This window comes from Onychomys torridus, chromosome 14 (genome assembly GCF_903995425.1).
Source record: "Onychomys torridus chromosome 14, mOncTor1.1, whole genome shotgun sequence".
NCBI classification, from domain to species: Eukaryota; Metazoa; Chordata; class Mammalia; order Rodentia; family Cricetidae; genus Onychomys; species Onychomys torridus.
Window position 1 is genome coordinate 22,205,463 of NC_050456.1, and position 20,731 is coordinate 22,226,193.

At 45.8% G+C, this 20,731-nt stretch overlaps 1 protein-coding gene across 6 annotated transcripts in view; it reads left to right on the forward strand.

Moving 5' to 3' along the window:
* The first annotated feature begins 7,805 nt into the window (after positions 1 to 7,805).
* Positions 7,806 to 20,731, forward strand: part of Npas3 (neuronal PAS domain protein 3) — an 836,969-nt gene continuing 824,043 nt past the window's right edge. For all 6 annotated transcript variants that reach the window (XM_036205811.1, XM_036205806.1, XM_036205807.1 and 3 more), the window contains exon 1: positions 7,806 to 8,036. In XM_036205811.1, the coding sequence (XP_036061704.1) occupies positions 7,879 to 8,036 (158 nt within the window). In that variant the 5' untranslated portion in view covers positions 7,806 to 7,878. The remainder of the gene's footprint in view (positions 8,037 to 20,731) is intronic.

The window sequence follows — 20,731 nt, forward strand, 5'->3', positions numbered from 1 at the left end:
TCAGAGGTTTTAAAATAATCATTGTACAAAATTATGCATTGATGAAAATATGAACATATGCATGAATTTTAATGACTATGATGTAAAAGTTTCTTAATGTGACTTAAGGTTTCAGGTTATAACTAACTTTTCAAGAAATGACTTTGTTAGTGCTGGAGAGATGGCTCAGCAGTTAAGAGCACTTGCTGCTCTTGCAGAGAACCCAGCTTTGGTTCCTAGCATCCCTGTGGCAGCTAACAACTGCCTATAACCTAACCTCGAGTGGACCAATGTCCTCTTCTGGCTTCTTCAGGTACTAGTTGCCCAATTGGCACACATGTGTGTAGACACTACACATGTACATAAAATACAAACAAATTAATCTTTTAAAAAAAACCCTTGAATTTTTGTGCAGTAGTTAAGAGGAATGCATACTTACCTGACAGGACTACAAAATTTAATATCTCTACCTAATTATATAACTCTGTGATCTAGAATTTTGCTACCTACAACCCCAACAACATTTTATAGTAGATTGAATAATGAAGAGATAGAAACATTTAAAAGTTTCTATTAAGCCACACATTAAAGTAAATCTAAAATATTAAAATATCACTCTTCCATTTCTTGTTTCATGTAAAATTAATTTCTCTTTAAAATGTTATTTGTTACATAACTAGCTTGTCACTCATATTTTAGATGAGCTAATACATTCCTGTGCATATGTTTTACCTTTGAATACAACTAAGAATTAATAAATATGACTAAAATAATCCAAATCATTAGGCTGGCATTTAAGAATTAGAGGGAATTTAGAGATACACTGTATCTGAGTACTGAGGAGTGCTCCAGTGAATGTCATAAGTTTAGGCAGCTGCTTAGATATTAGTAGCCTGGTAGATGTTGGCACTGGAAACTGTTTCAGAGTCATCAATAGGTAAAGGATTTCCATGGTGGTCAGAATGGAAATTGAAGTATATTTCTAGCTCTGGAAGGAAATGTGGTTTACCTAGGAGGCCATTAAATGACCATTATTTGAACCTGTCCCGGCAGCTCTGAGTGGTCTGAGATGATTGTGTATCAGGAGACTTCTCTGTAAAGATCAGAGATGTACCACCTTGTGCTCAGTGTCAGGAGACTCGGTCCAAATAGGCCTCTTAACCACCTGGATAGAACAAAACCTCTCAGGAACAGCTGCTCATACTAGAGATTTTAGAAACCATAACTGAAATGCTTGCTTTCAAGTAGAACAGGAGGATGGTCTCTCTGGCCTCTGGCCTCACTGGCTCCTCACCAGTGCCCGTGCTGTGATAAGCCCCGCCTATCTTCTGCATTGTGTCTTGTTTGGCTCAATTGGATTGTTGTGGCAGAGATGGCAAGGACCAGGGAAATGAAGGGAGTTCTGACCAAGATCTAGTGACACCAGTTATCTTTACTCTTATGTATTAATTAAGTAGATTTGAAATAAAACTCAGCCTTGTTTCCAGGAGTAGCCTGTAGAATATCTGTTGCCTGAATTGTATTTCTAGCTGATGAATTTATTTATTTCATGCCTGTAGACTTCCTACAAATGGCCAATGCCTGAAACTTTCCTTCTTCTGAATAAAAACAGAACTTCAAGTTTCTAGAAAAGTGCTTCTGACTTTAAGAAACACTTGAGGTGTTTTTATCTGGTCTCTTCCTTGACTTTGATTTCAAGCATCTTATAGCGTTTAGGATAAATAATTGTTTAGAAGTGTCAACATTCATAAATAGAATGTGTGAATATTTCATAAACTTGCCTGGGTAATCATCAAGACATTCTCCATCTCTGTGGCAGAAATCTTGAAAGACAGCCCAGCAATTGTTTTCCTGGGAGTGACCACCTCTCCTGAGTCATTAACAGGGATCCAGCACTGGGTACTTTGTGTTGACAATCCTTTGAAAATAATGTGACTGTCTTTACAGATAAAGGAACTGAGACTTAGAATTCATAAATTTAAGTCACCCTGTCCATGCTTTGTCATGGACTCATCTGCTTTAATCTCAACCCCCACCCCCAATCCCACACTTACACTATATGCAAGTCTCTTGCTTCTCTTCCGATGCATTCCTCAGTTTGTTTCTCAACATATGTGGTTCTGCTAAGACATCAACTTTCTGAGAAGAAAGAGCTCACAGCACTTATCCTTCACTACTCAGACTGTAGCAAAGTCAAGTTCTGTCATAAACACAGGCTAGCTCTCAGTTAAGGTGCTTAGACCAAATGCATCATCACCACCAAGCAGCTTTTTAGATATGCAGATTACCGTCCCCATCCTGAAGTGGTTTTACAGAATGAGATCCAATACAAGTGACACCCAGAAATTTATTTGTGTTTTAGTAAGTCCTTCTTCTAATTCTGATGCACACTAATGTCTGAGAGCCATCCCTGTAGGTGAAGTGATAAAACAGTTTTTGTTTTTTTAATAAAAACAGAATGGTTGACTCAGCATGGAGCTTAATAAAACCATTTGTTTGATTTGCTGTGTGATTAGGTTTATACAATACCCTATCCTTCCCAGAATGAAAAATCATATCAAAATATTCTAGTGTAGTAGATTCCATTTTGACAAAGAAGTTCAAAGCAATTAACTACCCTTTCAATCAATCTGACCTTAAATTAATACTTTTATAATCAATAAGAAGAATCTGTGAAGAAGAGTCCATTGGATACTTGAGTATGTTCACCTTGAGGAACCAGAAACAAAAGTTGCAGTTTACAAGATCAATACTTCCCATGGAATCAAACATGGGCTGGGATATGTGGCTTGAGCATCAACTTCTTTCCTAGAAGCCCCATGATGTTTGAGTTGGGCTATTAGCAAGAAACAAGAACCAGTGACTGAGGCTTCCTTCTAATAAAAGGTAACTTTAGGTCACTTCCCTGAATGTTAGCATGATTTCAACTCCAAAATCAAATCTCCTGGCATGAGAAATTAGGCAACATCTTATTATTTCCGGACTAATTAATGTAACAGGCCAGAAGAATTCTGTTACTTTAGGTTTAAGAATAATTTCATTTTTCGTTATTAGTCTGCAAATGCTTCTCAATAATTGCTACCCTCAAATTTAGCCAAATATATAGATTTCTAAATTATTTCCCCACTCACACTATTTTTCTAAGTACTGGCTTCTCTTATGCCTGATACTGAATCTTTCAAAAAGCTAAAAATATTTCCTTCTCTTCTAACTAAATCTTGTATATTTATAGCTATATGTTTACAAGGTTCTCTCAGAAATTAATATAATAGTTGAAGCTATTTCAGTATGTGACCTGTCTAGTATTAAAATGAAAAATTCTCAGAAATCTTCATGTATATTATATAGGCACATCTGTATATTATAAACAGTGATTTATTAAATATAGTCTCTTAATTCTTTAGTTGCCCTCTTAGAAAATCAAGAGTTATCATATTGCTAGGTTTATGTTAGTTTGTTCTCCTCTGACATTATTGTTTTGCTTTTTAATGGACTAGAGAACACATTAATAGCATGGAAAATTTTGCAATAAGAGACTGAATTCAATTTGGATTGAGGAGCAAAGATAGAAAATTGAATCAAACATTTAACCCCTCTACACAATGTACAACATTCCTTACATGGTGTGGCAGGGCCACAGTATCAGTTCATGGCTGGCTGTGCAATGGATCCCACCAGATGGTTGTATATTATTATTTTGCCTTCTTTGCAGAAAAGAAATCTCCTATTACAGTATCATCATGTCAATAAAACACCCATTTCAAAGCAAATCGTTTCTTTCATTTGTTTATTGTGCATAGAATTTTATCCTATTTATTTCCTGTTTTGCTTATTGTATACTGATCTCTGTCTCCTAGTTTACTTTTCTTCTAGATGTCTGGCCAAAGTCAAGCAAAAATTAGATGCCATCAGGCCGTGAAGGTGTCACTCTCCTACCTGGAAAGCTACCTACTGGCAGCTTCCAATGGCAAATAGTAAAAAATCCAAAGTCAAACCACTTAAGTAAGTGGAAACAGATGTCCAGGGAATGGATATTTTGAACATAGAAGCAAAAGGCTCAGCTGTACACTGACCACAAGAAGGAAGGTGCAAATCTGTGGACACATATTGCATGTGTGTGTCCAGGGCTGCAACACGGTGCCATCCCTTTCTGTACCTTTACATGCACTAACATGTAGATTTGGGAGGGAAGCCTAGATACTGAAAGCCTGTAGTGTTTACTGGAGTCCTTCTGCTTGGGTGGATGCCAGGACAACTTTCAAAATATTTCAAAACAGCTGCCAGCATGTAAAGATTTTAACTGACAGAGCGGAGTGATGAATCTGAATCACTAATGAGGGAATAAACTTATATTTTGTTTAAGGTCCTTAGTGAACATGGAGATAAGCAGATCTAATAAGGGCTTTGTTTCTTGTGCATACAAACTCACCTTCCAAAATTATATATGTAAGGATAAGATACAGGGACAGACTTAACATGCTTCCCAAGGTAAGACTTTGCACAAATCGCCTTTGAGTATTTTTGTGCCTTTCTGTTGTAGAGAACAGTTTCTGGAGAGCAGGAGTCATATTAACTAAATAGAAGCAATTGAAGACTTGGCAAATTGAAGTTGAATGTGCTCCCTTAACTACTTTAACAATATAGCATTTAACTGAAGAGGCCTCAGAGTGGGCAGTTTTAAACATCAGGCAACAGATGTCACATACCCTTTCTTTTGGGATAGTTTGGCCTCCATGGGCTTCTAGGAAAAAAACATGCTCTCAAAAAGGGAAGGAAAATGGGGCTACACATTCGCATACTGGACTCAAATAGCTAGTATCTATCAAGATGCCACTAACCTCATCTTGTCATGGATTTGGTATTGAAACAATTAAAGAAGTGATATTCTTTGGACATATATATGTATGTATGTATGTATATGTGTGTGTGTGTGTGTGTGTGTGTTTGTATCATTGTTGACTGTGCAGAAAGACATTAAAAGAAAAAATAATTTTTAAACAAGTCCGTTATTTATTCATTCATTCATTCATTCATTTTATTTATTTATTTATTTATTTATTTGTTTGTTTGTTTGTTTGCCAAAGAGGGTTTTTCTCCCCCTACCCCCTGTTTTTCTTGGTACATGGGGACTGCTTCAGAGACGGATGGATACAGCTAGAAACATGGCATGACACTACTGGCACATGCCCCAAGCCCTCCCCTCCCCCCACCAGGTCTGAGCCACTCGCTGGAAGCCTCCTTTACCTAGTTTGATTAGCTACAAGTGGCCGGCGCGACAGCACCAGTGCCTCAATGGGCCAACTATGCAGACAGGGGCTGTTTTAGAGAAAGCTGCTGCCTGCTGAAGAACTCAGTTTTCACCTTACTCTTTAGTCATTCGCTGACTTTCCTTTAGTTACAGCACTGCTGGCCTTAACCCAGACACTCATGCCCTAAAAAGCGTCCCTGGACTCTCCAGAATGCGCATGAAGGCTCTCTCTCAGCAGAAAGCCTGCACAGAGCCAAGGATTAGTGTCTGAGATCCTTTCAGAAATCGTCCAGAAGACAAGGTAAGAAGGCCTGAGCCTTAGGTTGAGCAGAGGGCCCACTGTGGGGATCCCTAAGAGTCAGCTTTCCAAGGTCCCCCCACAATTCCACTGTGCCTTCAGCCCGGGTCTCAGCGGTTGGGTAATGCGTTTGGTTGCTAGTTCTTCTGCTGCAAAATGACCCGGAAGCGGGAAGTCAGGACCTTGCTTTGGTCTTCAACTAACTCATGGGCTCCCTCGCACAAGCCACGGACGCTCATTATGATTCTTTTTACGTGCAACATGTGGGGGACGAAGCGGCTTCATATCTCCTGGTATTATCTGCCGTCCAAAGCATTTTCTTTGAGAGGAAAATGGAAACGCAGCTGCGCCGTGGGCTTGGCCAGCAAGAGCCAAGGCTCCCCCCTCCGTCTCCCTGTGACTGCTGGGCGCGGAGGCTCATCCAGAGAAAGCCACTTGGGTTGGAGACTTCCTGAGGTTGCCCTGGCAGGAGCGGCATGGGGCCTGGACTAAGAGTCGCCTTTGTCCAGCTCCTTTGGTTTCCAGAACCATCAGGGTGGGAGGGACAGCATGGGTCTGCTGCAGGGCGGGCATTTGGCTCCTAGACCGTGGGGATGTCCTGCTGGGAAGCCTCTATCACACTCTGCCTTGGCAACTTCAGGCCAATGGATCCTGTCTCCCTGGGTCCCACAGCAGCCCGCTGAGTCTCAGGCTCAAAGGGTTAAGCAGGTGCTTGGCCAGAGAAGCGCGATTGGCCCTGGGTCAGGGCTGCGTGGCCGGCAGTCACAGTTACTTGGGTTTGTGTGGCCGGTGCTGTGACTGCTAGCTGTGTGCGGGATGGGAAGGAGAGGACCAGAAGGGGGAACAAGTACCACCATCACCACCTTCAACGCCAACGCCACTACCAGCAGCAGCAGCAGCAGCAGCAGCAGCAGCAGCAGCCACAGCCGCCGCCGCCGCCGCAGCCGCAGCAGCAGCAGCGAAGCTGGGCAAAGGGTTTGAGTGTGGGACACTAGCGGAGCCAGAGCCCAGCGTCTCTCAAGGGCTGCGCCCGCCTGCAGCTCACAACTCGGCTCCCGCTTACCAGCGAGAAGACGGGAAAGAAAGTGGGCAAACCCGGGTCCTGGGCAGGGGTGGGAGAAACCATCAACTCCCACGTCCCCCACACCAGCTCAGTGAAACCCCAGCAAGTCTCACTAAAAAGACGCACTGAAAGCACCAGGATCCCTCCTCGCCCCCTAATGAAAGGCGGGTCTAACAATGTGAAGGAACTGGTAGGCTCCAGGAAATAAATGCACGTGTTTTCTCTTTTTGTTTCCTTGGTGGCTGGAATTCGCAGAGTTCGTTTCAATTGTGGCTACTAATTTATTCGTTTCCTCGGTCAAAGGGGGCGGCAAGAGGTGGATCACTAGTGCAAACTCGGATCTAGCTGGGCCGACCGAGGAGGATCCCACCTCACAAGTTTCCCAGGACCAACTCCTCCGCTCACCAGGAGCGGGAAGAGCCCTTTCTTTTAAGAAAACTCTCCATTGTACAAAAGCGCCCCCCCACGCCCCTCCCTCTCTGCCTTTGCAAAGCACCTCTCCTAGATAAGTATCAAGTTCTCCTGGAGTCCAACTTGCGCTTGGCCACACTCGCACTGCTCAGTGTGGAGAATAGGGTCAAAGAGGGGTCCGGGCTGAAACGGGAGGCTCTGTGCCCTCATTCCTCCACCCGCGGGCTGGGATCCCGGTTTCTGGCAGCCGCAGAAGGCTGGAGCCTGCCTAGATGGTGGTTATTTCTCCAGAGAAAGGAGGAGAAAGAGCGCACCATAGACTTGCACTTTGGGTCGGAAGTGCGGATTGTGTGTGTGTGTGTGTGTGTGTGTGTGTGTGTGTGTGTGCAGAAGAGGAAGGGAAAGAAATGCACCGTCCACTGCTCGTTATTCCCTTGCACCGGCCAAGTCCTCGCCAAGCCTCCCGGTGCATCCTTCCTCCTCCACCCCCTCCCCTTCTTCCCTCAGCTGGGCTCGCGCGGCGCTGCTGGAGCAGCCAGTGAGAGCAACATCCTGGAAAGAAGGGGGAGCAACAGTGCCCCCCAAAAGGGAGAAAAGGCCCCACCCTGACACGTTTTGCTGTTTGCAAGTCCCTCGCACACCCCCCGCACCTCCTCCTCGCCCCCCCTCCACCTCAGCCCGCTGCGCGCACATCAAAGCGCCTCTCCGCCGCGCACAGTGGCCGCGGCTCACTAATGGGATTGCAGGCTGGTGCCTGGCTCCGCTGCTGCCGCCGCCGCCGCCGCTCACGCCGCTGCTGCCGCCGCCGCCCGAACCCGAGCCCGAGCCCCCGCCAGCCTGAGCCCAGAGCATCCGCGCCTGGGGCTCCAAGCCGCGGCGATGATCCGAATCTTTCCGGATTTCAGCGTGCAGGTGACGGCCGCGGCGGCCGGCGGGGCAGCCGCTGGGGTACCGGCCGGCGCGGGCATGGGGAGGGCCGGCGCCGCGGCCAACGGCACCCCGCAGAACGTCCAGGGCATCACCTCCTACCAGCAGCGGTGAGTAGTCCCGCCCGAGCTGGGATAGTGCCTCCGCCCCGGGCCCTGGGGTGGGACTCACTTTGCTCTTGTTTTGTGCCTAAGAACACACATGCATACCGTTAGGGCTCACTTTGCCTGCCCCTGTGTTATCCAGAAGATGGGAAGGGGGGAATTACACAATCCGAACTGAAAAGCACTCGAGTGCACTGGCGAAGTGAAGTCATCCTTTGCCCTCTGCCAGGCCGTGAATGTAGAGCCTCAGCCCGGAGTAGCCAGAGAGTTCCAGGGAAGTCTGAGACGCCGCACTAGATGCTTTTGCAAAGTTTGGGCTTCCTCTCCCCTTCCAGCAAAATGTTCTCACTGTCTCTGCCGGTGCGAATCCGCGCTGACAGACAGCCAGGGGAGCAATTGATCATCGGAGGTTGATTGATCATTTGTTTCCAAATAGGATAGAAACGATTTTCATGGGCAGCGATAGACTTGCAATTCTACCTAAAAGTGTGATCATGTCACCTGTTACTACAGGGAAATACAATGTGAAATTCGAATCTCTTAGGCGCTGTTAAGTATTCATCTTAAACGCATTATAATGCAAATAGATGAGATTCTGAGATACAAGTTAAGAAGCAAATTTTACCAAAGTTAGACTCAGTGATGAGAAGGAAATTTTAAGGTAGAATTTGCTTGCATTTTTTTTTCTAAAGACATTCTCTAGAGTCAAAAAATAATTGTCATTGAAACACTGAATAACCTTTGATTCAGTTAGGAGAGAAAGAGAAATTAATTTAGCACCAACAGCTTTCTAAGCCTGAAGTTTTTCCTTAAGGATAACTTTCGATGTTCCAAGATTTTATTGAAAATATGATCTACAAAATCGCTATGAGAAAAACCAACAATGTAATCAAAAAGGTAAACTCTCCATTCATGGGGCTCAATTTTATGGTAGATGGAAGGAAAAAAAAAGAGCACATGAGAGTGTGAAATTAAATATTTGTGTTTCCCAGATTGTACAGATTAAACATCTGAGAGATTTGCCAATGGCATTTAACTTAAATATACACAATGCATAATTCAAATTCCCCCTTTACCTCATATTTGAAACTTCATTGATTTGAGAACCTTTGGTTTGAAACAACAGTATTTAAACTGTAAAGGTTACAGTAATCTGTCATTGCTATATTTTGTGCCTTCTAACCAATGGCCCAGTGACCAGATTTTGCCTAACACAGTATATTCCAAGTTCATGTCGTTGCAAATATTCTGTAGAAGACTTCATTACATGCTCTGCTTATCGTCAAAAGTTTAAAAAAGAAGTCATTGAAAATAACTCAAAGGGGGGGCTAATCTTTGTCAAAGGCTTTTTTTTTTCTTTCTTAAATTATTTTAGACTTGTTTTACTCCAGTGATTACAAGAACCTTTAATAAAAATAGATCTGGGCATCTTCCAGATGTAGAACACCAGTAAAGAATCCAATTTTTCCTTTTCATGGTTCAGGTATGTTTTATTTATTTATTTTTTGTCGTTTATAATAAACATTTAAATGACAATGGAATCTGGCGGTCACTTTCACTAGGAAGTGCAGGCAAGAGTGACAATAGTGTGGTTTGTGAAGAAGAGGGTCCAGGGTCAGAAATGTCACATGGCCTTTGGACAATTCCAGGGACCTCCAGGAACTGGAGCTGACCTCGAAGATGTAAATTGGGCATAAGGAGCTGTCTTGAAGGCTTTTAGGGTCTCTCTCTCTCTCTCTCTCTCTCTCTCTCTCAGCATTGGCATTGTCCTTCAGAAAGGGATGATCTTGGGGTTCATCTTCCTTCAAGTCAGGGACACCGAAGGGCAGTGTCCCCCCCCCAAGTGCCTGCCTCAAGACTTCCCTTTCACACTTCCGGTGGGGACTCAGACCACTTGTTAGACCCCAATCCTATTGCTCTTCTAAAGACAAGCTTTGAAAAAGAGTTCTGAACTTTCTCTTTGCCGTGCATTCTTCCTGCCTTCCATTTAACTACTCTCTCATACTGACAGAAGGAAGGTGGTAGGTAGTGACCTTCAAGTTTCCTTTGGTTTTGTTCCTCGGCTCTTGTGACACCTGTTACCCTCTTTAATTTTAGTTAATGTGGGGGCAGAAGAGTTGGGCAAGAAGATATTGGCAGGTGTCGGAGGAAAGGTTTAAACTAGGAGACTCCTTTCTTAGTTCACTAGCACAGGCTTCAGGGCTCTGAGAGGTAGCCTTCAGTCCTTCATTCCCACCTGGAGACCTGGACTTTTTTTTCCCCTTTGCTAAAGTGAATTGTGACACGTCATTAAAAATCTTAAAGTACTTTTGGGAGTCTGATGGGGTGGTGGTTGCAGGGGTGGGTTTTCAAGCAGTGTTTTCACTGTTGAGAGAACATAAGCTTCTCTTATTTGGCATCCCTGGGCAGAACTGCTCTAGACTGTCTCTCCTGGAGCGAGAACTTCCAACTGGCTAACTCTCCCTCTTCTTTGCTAGCCCCCATTTGTCTTGTAGGTGACACTCATCACTGACCCAATTCATTTCCCAACCATTCTCTATTTCCTACCTGTAGAGTGTACTAACGACTACTCCAAAGAGTATTCCACATCATGAAAATGTCGCACCTCTACGACCATACACTTGGGTATTCAGTGGAGGTTCTGAATCCCTTCCCTACTTTACTGGAAGGGTCGCACCAAAGGGGACACCTATTGAGCACGCCCTCTCCAACTTTAAAACAGAAGGCAAGGCTTCACTTAAAATCCCATCAGACCCTTTCATTTTTTCAACGGGGAGCTAGCTGTCTTGGGTGTCTCTCTTGAATGCCTAATGCAGAACCGGCCCTTGACTGCAAAAAGAGCTGCCCTCGTTCAGTTGAGGCACAGTGGACAAATGCTTTGCCCAGGGTCTCTCCAGGTAGTAGGATTCCAGCTGGCTCTGCACTGAGTCGCTATTTCTCTAGGCCTCGCTGGGCAGTTTAATGGGAAGGTGACTGGACTAGATTTCAGAGGCCAGCAATCCAGCCCCAGGTACCAGGATCTGGCTCTGCAATGGCATTTGTATGTATCCGCATCTCAAGGCATGGGGATTGGCCTGCGAGCCCTGGGGTCAGCATATCTGTACGTGCGTGTGGAAAAATGCAGATGTTCCAGCTCTGGCTCCTGGCTGAGGGCGCCAGAGTCACAAGGTGCAGGTCCTCCATCCTTGCTCAGAGGCACAGGGCTGTTGGGCCTGCTGGCCTTGGCCAGCTCAAGACCCATCACTCACGCTTTTATTCCCACTGCCCCCTGAAGACGGTCCAGCCCACTCTCTTGGCATTCTAATCCCTACTCTCTCCTTTTCTGCAGGCTGAAATCCTCTAGAGAAGGGAAGTGTTTGAAACTGCAACTGAGTGGCGTTGTTGCGCCAGCAGCCAAGCTTCCCAGTCCCCAAATGAGAGAGAGGGAGGGAGGGAGGGAGGGAGGGAGAGAGGGAGAGAGAGAGAGAGAGAGAGAGAGGCGCACAGAGGGAGGGAGGAAGGGAAAGGGGGGGGAGAGGGAAAGAGGGGGGAGAGACATAGAGAGAACAGAGACAGAGAGACACGGGGGGGGAGAGAGAGAGAGAGAGAGAGAGAGAGAAGAGAAGAAAAGGGGGGGGGGAAGGGGAAGGGGGTGTGTATCTGCTTGCAGGCGGAGAGAGCGAGCTCTCGAGCAAAGCAGCTGGAAAATGCCCAGAAATACTTTCCCAGTGGTCAAGCTGGGAACCCCCTGCGTGTCCTCCCCCTCCGGGTCCCTCCACTCTTAGGCTCCGCCCCCCCCCCCCCCGCCCCGATCTCCCCCCCTCCAGCCTGCCAGGAGGGTGTGCTCCCCACCTGCCCGCGGCCCGACCCCGGTGGCTGCGGCGAGGGCGCTTGCGGTCGCGCGCCGGCCCCGAGCACCCGGAGGCCCTGGCCGGGTTGCCCGCGGGACCGCGCGGCCGCCTCCCCCGCCGCCCGCCCCTCCTCCGCCGCCGCCCGCGCCGGCCGCCTGTCTCCGCGCCGGGCATGTCTCGGGAGCCGGGGCGGCCCGGGCCGCGGGCGCTGTGCAGCGCATGGACGGCGGCGGCGGCGGCGGCGGCGGCGGGCGAGCAAGGGGAGGACCAGGCTCGGGCGGCCGAGGAGGCGGCGACCTGCGGCGGGGAGCACTCCGGGCGCGAGGGGACGTCCGGCCGCCGGCGACGCTCGGGCCCCACTACTTTCCCGTAGCCTCCCAGGCTCAGCAGCGCGGCCGCCGCCGCCGCCACCACGGCCACGGCCACGGCCACGGCGCCGCCCGCCGCCCGCCGGGCCCCCCGAGCGCCGCGCACGCCCGCACTCTCTCCCGCCGGCCCACGCACACGCACACCCCCCCCCGCCCTCCCCACGCCCCCCCCCGCCCCGGGAGAGGGGGGGAGCGAGGCAAAAAGTAAGAGAGGAAAAAAAATTGCAGGAAGATGGCGCCCACCAAGCCCAGCTTTCAGCAGGATCCTTCCAGGCGAGAACGGTAACACTTTTCTGTTTATTGAACCTGCCGCCCGCGCCCTGCTCCCGCCGCCGGCCGGGGTGGCGGGCTCGCTCCCTCCGCAGCCCGCCTCGGGGCCCGGCCCGCGGTCCCGGGGGCGGGGGGCTGCGCTGCCGGGTTCCCCCGCGCATTGTCCGCCCGCCGCGGCTGCGGCAGCGAGCGGGCTCTGGCGGCGGCGGGCGGCGAGCAGTCGCACCTCCTGAGCTCGGCGAATGGAGTGACTCGCTGATGGCAGAAAAAAAAAAAAAAAAAAAAAGGAGGAAAAAAAAAGCAAAAGAAAGAGAGGGGGAAAAAGATTAAAAAAAAAAAAAAAAAAGACAAACAAACCCCAAAGAGAAGGCGCTGTGTGTGCTGGGAGCCGCGGCGGGAGGGAGGGAGGGAGGGAGGGTGGGTGGGTGGGGGCCGGGGATCCCCGGCCGCCGCAGGTCCCGCCGCAGCTGCTCTCGAGGAAGGGACTGAGCTGGGGAGGGGGAGGGGAGGGGGAGGGGAGGGGGAGGAGGCCGGGGCGGGAGCGGAGCGCAGGGCTCGAGGGGCCGTCTCCGAGAGCTGCTAGGCCGGGCGGGCTCAGCCAGGCGCGCCGCCTCCCACCGCCGCCGCTGCCCTGGGCCGGGCAACTTGTGGGTCCCCGACTCTGCCCTCCGCTCTTGCCCTCCCCTTCTCTCCACCCCCTCTCCAGGAAAAAAAAAATAATAATAACAGAGTAAGAAAAAGGAAGAAGAAACCCCTTAAGTGTAAATGAGCAAACAAACAGCAAGAGATCCAAAACGTGTCAGTGGTCTGAGCCTCTCCACCTGGTTAGTTACTGTTTGGGGAATCTGTGTTTGAAAAAGTTCCTGGTGAGAATTGCATATCCTGGCAAGGGGCTCAGTGGAGCATGTCTGTCTGAAGTTAGTTAAACTACTAGAGCCAAAGGGAGAGGGAGTTTGTGTACAAAACATCCCTAACCATCCTACGTGAACAGCATTGTTAGGCTTCCGAGTGACTGAACCCCGCCCCCCAGCTCCAGTGTGCTTCCCTCCCGCTGTCCATCCAGCCTACTTTGTTTAGAAGCCTATTTGCTATTAATTGACAGCGTTAATGACATTAATTGCGTATAGCATATCGGTTTGAGCAAAGTGAATATCTCTTTCTGTCTCCAAGAGGAAAGGCTCAGTAGGAAGTATGAAATGCTACCCGTTGATTCAAGAAGAAAACAAATACAGTTGAGTTACACACACACACACACACACACACACACACACACACACACACACGCCCAGCAAGCGGTTACTTTCCTTACAGGCTTAGGAGAACTTGAAAAGCTGAGAGAAGTGCTTGGATGCAAGAGTTAGTTATCACATGGGTAGTTTTATTTTTGATACAGCAGAGCTTTAATGTATAAAGCAAAGATGGGGAGACACGCAGACAACCGTTCATTTAAAAACCTTTGGTCTTAGTCGTTCTTTTCTGTTTGGGAATGCATTATCACCATATTAAAAAAGACAGCAAGCACAATGGTCAGGATTAAGGGAACAGCTTTTAAAAGTAGATGCATAGTCTTAGATAATTCCGTGGGAAGCATGTACTAGAGAACGGGTCATATGTCATCAAGTTTTAAAAGATGTTAAATACTACACACATTAACGGTTACTTTCAAACTAGAAAATCAGACATCTGAAGATAGATGAAAATGAACATCTAGTTCTTAATATTTGTGTCTCATGGAGAATTCATATCTTGAATATTTTACTCTTGTAGATAAATCTATTTTCAGAGCATTGTACTAAGCTTTGAATGGTGACTTTTATTCAACAGGGTGATAAATACTTTGCAATCAATTTACAAGTGACCCCATTCCCCATGCCTCGCCATGGCTTTTCCCCTGCCCTTCTCCTTCTCCCCCTCCCTTCCTTCCTCCCTTCCTTTCCTCCTAGCTGCTCCCTCCCCTTTCCTGCTGGTAGTAAATGCATTTACTTGGATGCCCAGTAATCTCTCTAGCAGAGGCCTATTTGTGTGCCATTTTGGGAATTTCTCTGAGATAGGAATCTTGAAGATGGAATTAATTTCTAGGGGAAACTTCATAGCCTGTGCATGAGTGCGTTCTTTATCACCTGCCTCCATTTGGCATTCGAGGAAGGTAAATCAAAGTGTGCGATTTGTTATTCTGCTCCACTTGAGAGCTGAACTAAATAACACTTGGTCTGAAATTCTGATTGAAGTTGTAGGAGGATATACTGTATTTAATTTAATGTCCTTTAATAGCGTCTTGTTCAGCTTGGATGCTGTCATTTTAAAGGTTGGATCTAAGAAACTGTAACCTATAGGGAGAAGGAGGAGTAATAAGTGGGTAGGAGACAGGGGCTGCGTTATAGGCGAGAGGAAGGAGGGAGTTATCAACTGTTTGAAACAGTAGTAACCACGAACTTGGCCCATTATCCAGACAGTTGTTTTATACCCCAAGGATTCACTCTGTTACCAGGACTTTAAATGCTCTTAACACTTTCAAGTGTAAAAGTCGCATGTATGAGTTGTTTTTATTTTGTAATGAGAAATGAGAAGTCAGATGGTTTGTTTAAAAGGAAGTTGTTTCTCATAGAGCCTTCTTTTGCCTAAGTTAGTCATCCCACTGTGGTTTGGACTTTGTGCCTGGAATTGGCTGGTAACTGGTATATCTCTGCCGTAACAGCTGGACACAGATATGTTGATGGACTTGTTCTAAGTTTTTTGTTCCATTTATTCAAAGAGTGGTTCCCAACTTTCTGATCCCACACAGCTGTTTAGGGGCACTTAACCTGCTTTTCAGATATGCCCACCGTCCAAACTAAAGGAAAGATATCATTTGTATTGCCCGACAAATTTATCGAGTGTCCGCATGTCATAGTGTGCAAAGTTTCTTTCTGTACAATCGGGTACAGAGAAGCTTGTTCTTGGTAATGTCTTTAGTGACAGTTTAGCATTCCTTAAAAGTCTCTGAATCATGCATACCGAGAGTGTGGGCTCGAGAGCTTGAAAGAATAAGTTGAAAACCTTGTGTATAATGCACTTGTTTGATTTTTCTTTTAAACTCTAATAGGCTGCAAATTATAGAGCACTGCCACAGAGTTGTTCCGCTCTATGGACCTATAACCAAGAAAATTAGAGAGAAGTGTCAAGCATGTGCTTTGCCCATGCTGGTTTGCAAGGCATTAAAAGGTAGAGGTGGTGGAGGGCACTTTTCTTAAGGCATCCCTACTTCGCTAGCTTAAACAGTGATGAATGATGATATGTGTTGTCTAACACTTGCTTATATATATAAATAGCTCCACAAGATTGCTTAAATGATAATCGAAAATATGAAATAGGATGGCCTTCATATTACAAGGCCAAGGGTCCTACAAATGGAAAAACTGAAATAATGAAATATTTCCAAGGCAACAGGCTGTCAGCGAGAACGGTAATGCATGGGCATATCATAGATCCACCGGAGAGGATATTAGATGGCAGGCAGGACTCCAGAGTCAGGAGTTACAGTGACCCATGCTACACAGGACCCTCCCACATTACAGGATCTCTTCTAATTCCAACTTTCTGATTTATGAATTGAGGGATCGAAAGACACCTCAAATGTCCAATGGCCATTCACTAGATCTGATTTTATATGATGAGTTAACTGGAATTCAACATTATTTAATGCTGTTTTAAAAATAAAAATGTACATGTTATTTTCCCCGATCTGTGACATTTTATGAGTACAGTATAGTGTGCATGTGAATACATGCTATAATGTGTAATGGACATATGTTTGGGAATAAAAATACATGATGGTCCTTTTCCAAGACAAAAATGCCTTAGGTGGGCTTAGGCTTACACGTTACAGATAAGCAGGCAGCCATGAGCCCTTGCCCTAACAGCCAGTACTTGCTTGTAGAAGCCTCCTACCTACCTAATTCAAACTAGAAATTTGAGTTCAGAGTGGAAAATTACTGGCAGCCAAACTTGCCGAATGGCTTGCTGCTGTGACAAAGTCCATGCATCTGGAGGGTCCCCAAGCAAACAGGATATTTGGTGAAGGGTGAACTGGTAGGTAAGTCTCTGTTGAAAACTGTAGGCGTAAGTGGGGGAGTGAGCAAAAGGAGTTTCTTGTAAGGAAATAATGAAGGTTAGATGGTGTTCGGAAAGATCATACACCTGTTACTACTCAGCCATTGGGGAGTCAGAGGAAGGGCCTTCACACTAAGGGCTAGAACATTTGCTGTAGTAGTCTTGGCTGTCCCTGCTCACCAGTCACCTGATCTTGAAAGACCACTGTGGGACATTTAACCCCACTGCCCTACAAGTCTCCAAGTCCATTCTTTGAGTGTGGGCAGGGGTGATTGTTCCCACACTATATGTAGTATGACTTATTTTTTGACTAGAAGTTATGCATAATTAACATCTGCCTTGGCAATAAATCAGGATTACATTGCCCTTTAAATATAACCCACAGATGAGGACAGCTTGATAGATTTAGTGATACGAGTTTTGATCTTCCCTTGCCATCCTTCTTCATAACAAACTGTCTCATAGCAAAGAGGTTTTATGGGAGTGCTGAAATTTCAGTGACCCCTTTGATTCCCAAGATCTTAGACCAAGACCCACGGGCATGCTACTGTTTCCTTTACTTAAATCAGGATCTGCTTCCCAGGGCCCCTGCTCTGTTGTGAGGTTTTTCTATGACCAGAGATACATGTATGTATTGTGTGCTATGAAGCAATGGTGAGGGGGGATAGAGAGGCATGTCTGTGAAGTGGTCATGTATAACATGGTGGAGCTTCATGTGTGGGACTATCTATTGGGATATCACACAGAATGTTTTCTCTTATAAACACCCTCAAGTGCTCTAGTATTAATAGTGACCCCAATGTAAACCTTACTATATTTTTGCTTTTCTGAAATTGACGTGACCCCTTTTTGTACAGAAATCAGAGAGATTTAAGGGACACCAAGCACACAGGCTGTAGTGCCTAGCCCCAACTCCTTGTTTACACAGCCATTTTTTCTTACATTGTAGCATTTAGTTATTTTGACTGATTTTTGAAAGTTCTGTGTTGCATTTGGCTTAAATGTAACTCCTGATGTTTTATACCCATGTCCACGTGTATAAGAAATATACTGAAAATTTTAATAGATTGGTTAAGTAAATATTACTCTCTGGCTTTTAAACGCTCCCATGGTTGCATGTACTGGAATTTTAAATCTACAATTAGGTGAGAACGTCTACATTCACGAGAAAATTCAGTTGTTTGCATTTATGATGTTAGCATTATCATGGTAAATAGTGACCTTTTTTCTTTCTTCTCATTGGGCAGTGTAATAAACCAACTGTAACTGAATGGTGTTTTTACTGCGCTGGGCCTCATTAGCGTGAACAGGATGTTTGCAGTATCAAGTTTGATAGACCCTTACATAGTTAGAATAATCTGTAATAATATTCGTAATAGCATCATGCATAAACAGGGCCATGGTTTCCTAAGTCTGGAAGGACTGCTGTGGTCTCTAAAATGCCCGGGTCGGTGAGAACACTGAAGAACACTTGGGCTTGTTGTCTCTGTACATTTGTAAAGCTCAGTTCCTTGGTAAATTAAAGGGAATACCATGTACTCTTGCATGCAGAGTCATGAGGAACAAGAAGAAAATTCCATGTTACTATGGACCTTGCTGTTCCTGACCCCAGACTACAAGCATCGATTGCTTCTTTCACTGTCTTTACTGATCGAGTCTTTACCATGGCCTTGGTGACCGGAGTTAAACAGCACACCCTGCAAGAGTGGTCTCTGCTTAGAGAGTTGTTCAGTTAAACAGCACACCCTGCAAGAGTGGTGTCTGCTTAGAGAGTTGTTCTTACGCTAAACGTCCGAAACTTTAGAGTCAGAAGACAGCTGTCTCTAAGAGTAGGCAGTGCAGTGTTCAGAGACACAAGACCTTCTACATTGTTTTGATTTCACATTCCCTCCTCATATTAGTTGAGTTTTCTTGGATAGTAGGCATCCACTTTGTAACATATCATAATTAATGACTATGAAATGTTCTTGGAGGAAAGAAGAAGATACATAAATGTAAGTGTGGTCATAGCAATTTCTAGAAAAAGAAGATGTTTTGATGGATTTAGAAATAGGTTCCATAGGACAGTAATGAACATCACTGGACACTGTCCTTCTTCAGACCCTGTTTTGAAGCTGCCACAGCACCTTTGCTTTCGTTTCCTTTTTAGGGAGTGTTAGTGTCTCTGCGTAGGAAATGGCAGCTTCCTGCGTAGAAATGGAGATTGAATTCGGGTTTGTCTGTGATGCAGACTTGGACAGTGTGCTGTAGACATGTACTGTCTGTCACACCACTGTGAAGGAAAAGGCCCCTGTGGCAGAGAAGGATGATCATGCTGTACCCTGTACCTTACCTTCACTACATGTTTGGAGAATAGCAAATGCAGTGTCTACGAGTTAGTGGGAGGAGCAATCTGTATTTCCCGTGTACCTTCCTTGCCATTTAACGTTCTGGTCCTTTTGAAGGCAAACTCCACAGCAGCACATGCACTCGTCACAGTTTTAGCTGACTCATTTTTCAGGAATCAGCTTCTGGTAGACATATACCCCATCCCCTTCTACCCATGATGCTTTGCCTCACCATGTGTCTTCGTTTGTCTCAAGAATTAAATAGATGCAGGTTTGCTTTGGTAGGAAGAGTCACAGAGAGCTTTCTGAATAACGTGGTTCATTGTCTAACTGTGTTTGGGGGCAGGATTATTTGAAATATAGAGTGAATTGGCCTTCTGTGTGCATTGGCCTCTGCAAAGGCCCCAGACATTATAATGTCAGCAAGCATTTAAAGAAACTGTTAATAAGCAGGTATTGTTCTGAGGACTTTTCGCATACTTACTTATTTAGTTAAAATAAACTACCATTTGGATATAATTGGTAGGTTATTATTTTATTTATTCAAGACAGGGTTTCTCTGTGTAGCCATGTAGACCAGGCTGGCCTTGAACTCATAGAGATCTGCCTGTCTCTGCCTTCCGAGTGCTGGGATTAAAGATGTATGCCACCAGCCCCTGGCTATTTTATCATTTGAATTGTGAATGTTATGGGGTGTGTATATGTGTGTGTATACATGTGTTATTGTCTGCAAGGGTGGGCCTGTATGTGTGATGGTCAGAGGACAACCCAGGGTGTTCATCCTCACTTTCCACCTTGTATCTCTGCTTGTTGGTTGCTCCCAGCCATAGGCGAGCTGGCCTTCACACTTCTGGGGATTCTCTGGTCTTTCCTCCTATATTGTAGCATGAGGACCTATGGGGATTACAGGCTTTTATGTGGATTCTGGGGATCCGAACTCAGGGCCACACACTTGTACTGTGAACACTTTATCCACTGAGCCATCTCCCCAGACTGGTGGGATATTATTGCTCAGTTCTTCTTTACACACTACACAGGCACATATGTGCACACACAAGCACAAACAGAGACACACAGATGCACAGACACACAGACATAACTTCAAGAAGGGTTGTCTTCTGTACCACCTTCGTTTCTCCATGTCAGGGATCTACGTGGCTGGTCAGGCTTGTACCCATTTGAGTAAAACTGATTTAGTAAACTTTCTAGTGTCAGGCTTCAGGCCTGCTCTCTGCAGAGTGAATATTTGACCGAGGACGGCAAGGCCAAGCATGACATTTTATCTTTATGTTTTTGGATAAGTGCTGTTAACCAAAGAGGGTTAAACACGGGGAGCAGAAATATCAAGACGGGCAGATTAGGCTAGCAGTGCTTGAGTATTTGTGGTTGATGAAGGCAAGCATTTTGTTTGTAGGTCTTAATTAGATATTCCTTTTTACAATCAGCAATTTGTTTACACAAAAAAATGTTGCCTGATAAAATATTGGTAGGAACTCATTTAGAGAGAGACACAAAAACATTGAAGATCAAAAGTAGACGTCAATGAGAAGTGTAAGTGAAATACAGGCTGCAGAATTCAAAGTAGCAGTCAGACCATCTTAAGAGAAATCAAGTCTGATTCCAGCATCTTGTTATCAGCACCATGCAAAAACAATTAAAGGGCCCTGCCTTGGGTATCTAACAAACAGTCTGGAAACATAACAGCTCTCTGTGTCACATGCTTCCAAGTGTAGTTTCATGGCACTTGAGTACCTCTTCATGGGATCCCAGAATAATGCAGTATCACATCACATCTACTGTAAGATTTATAACAGATG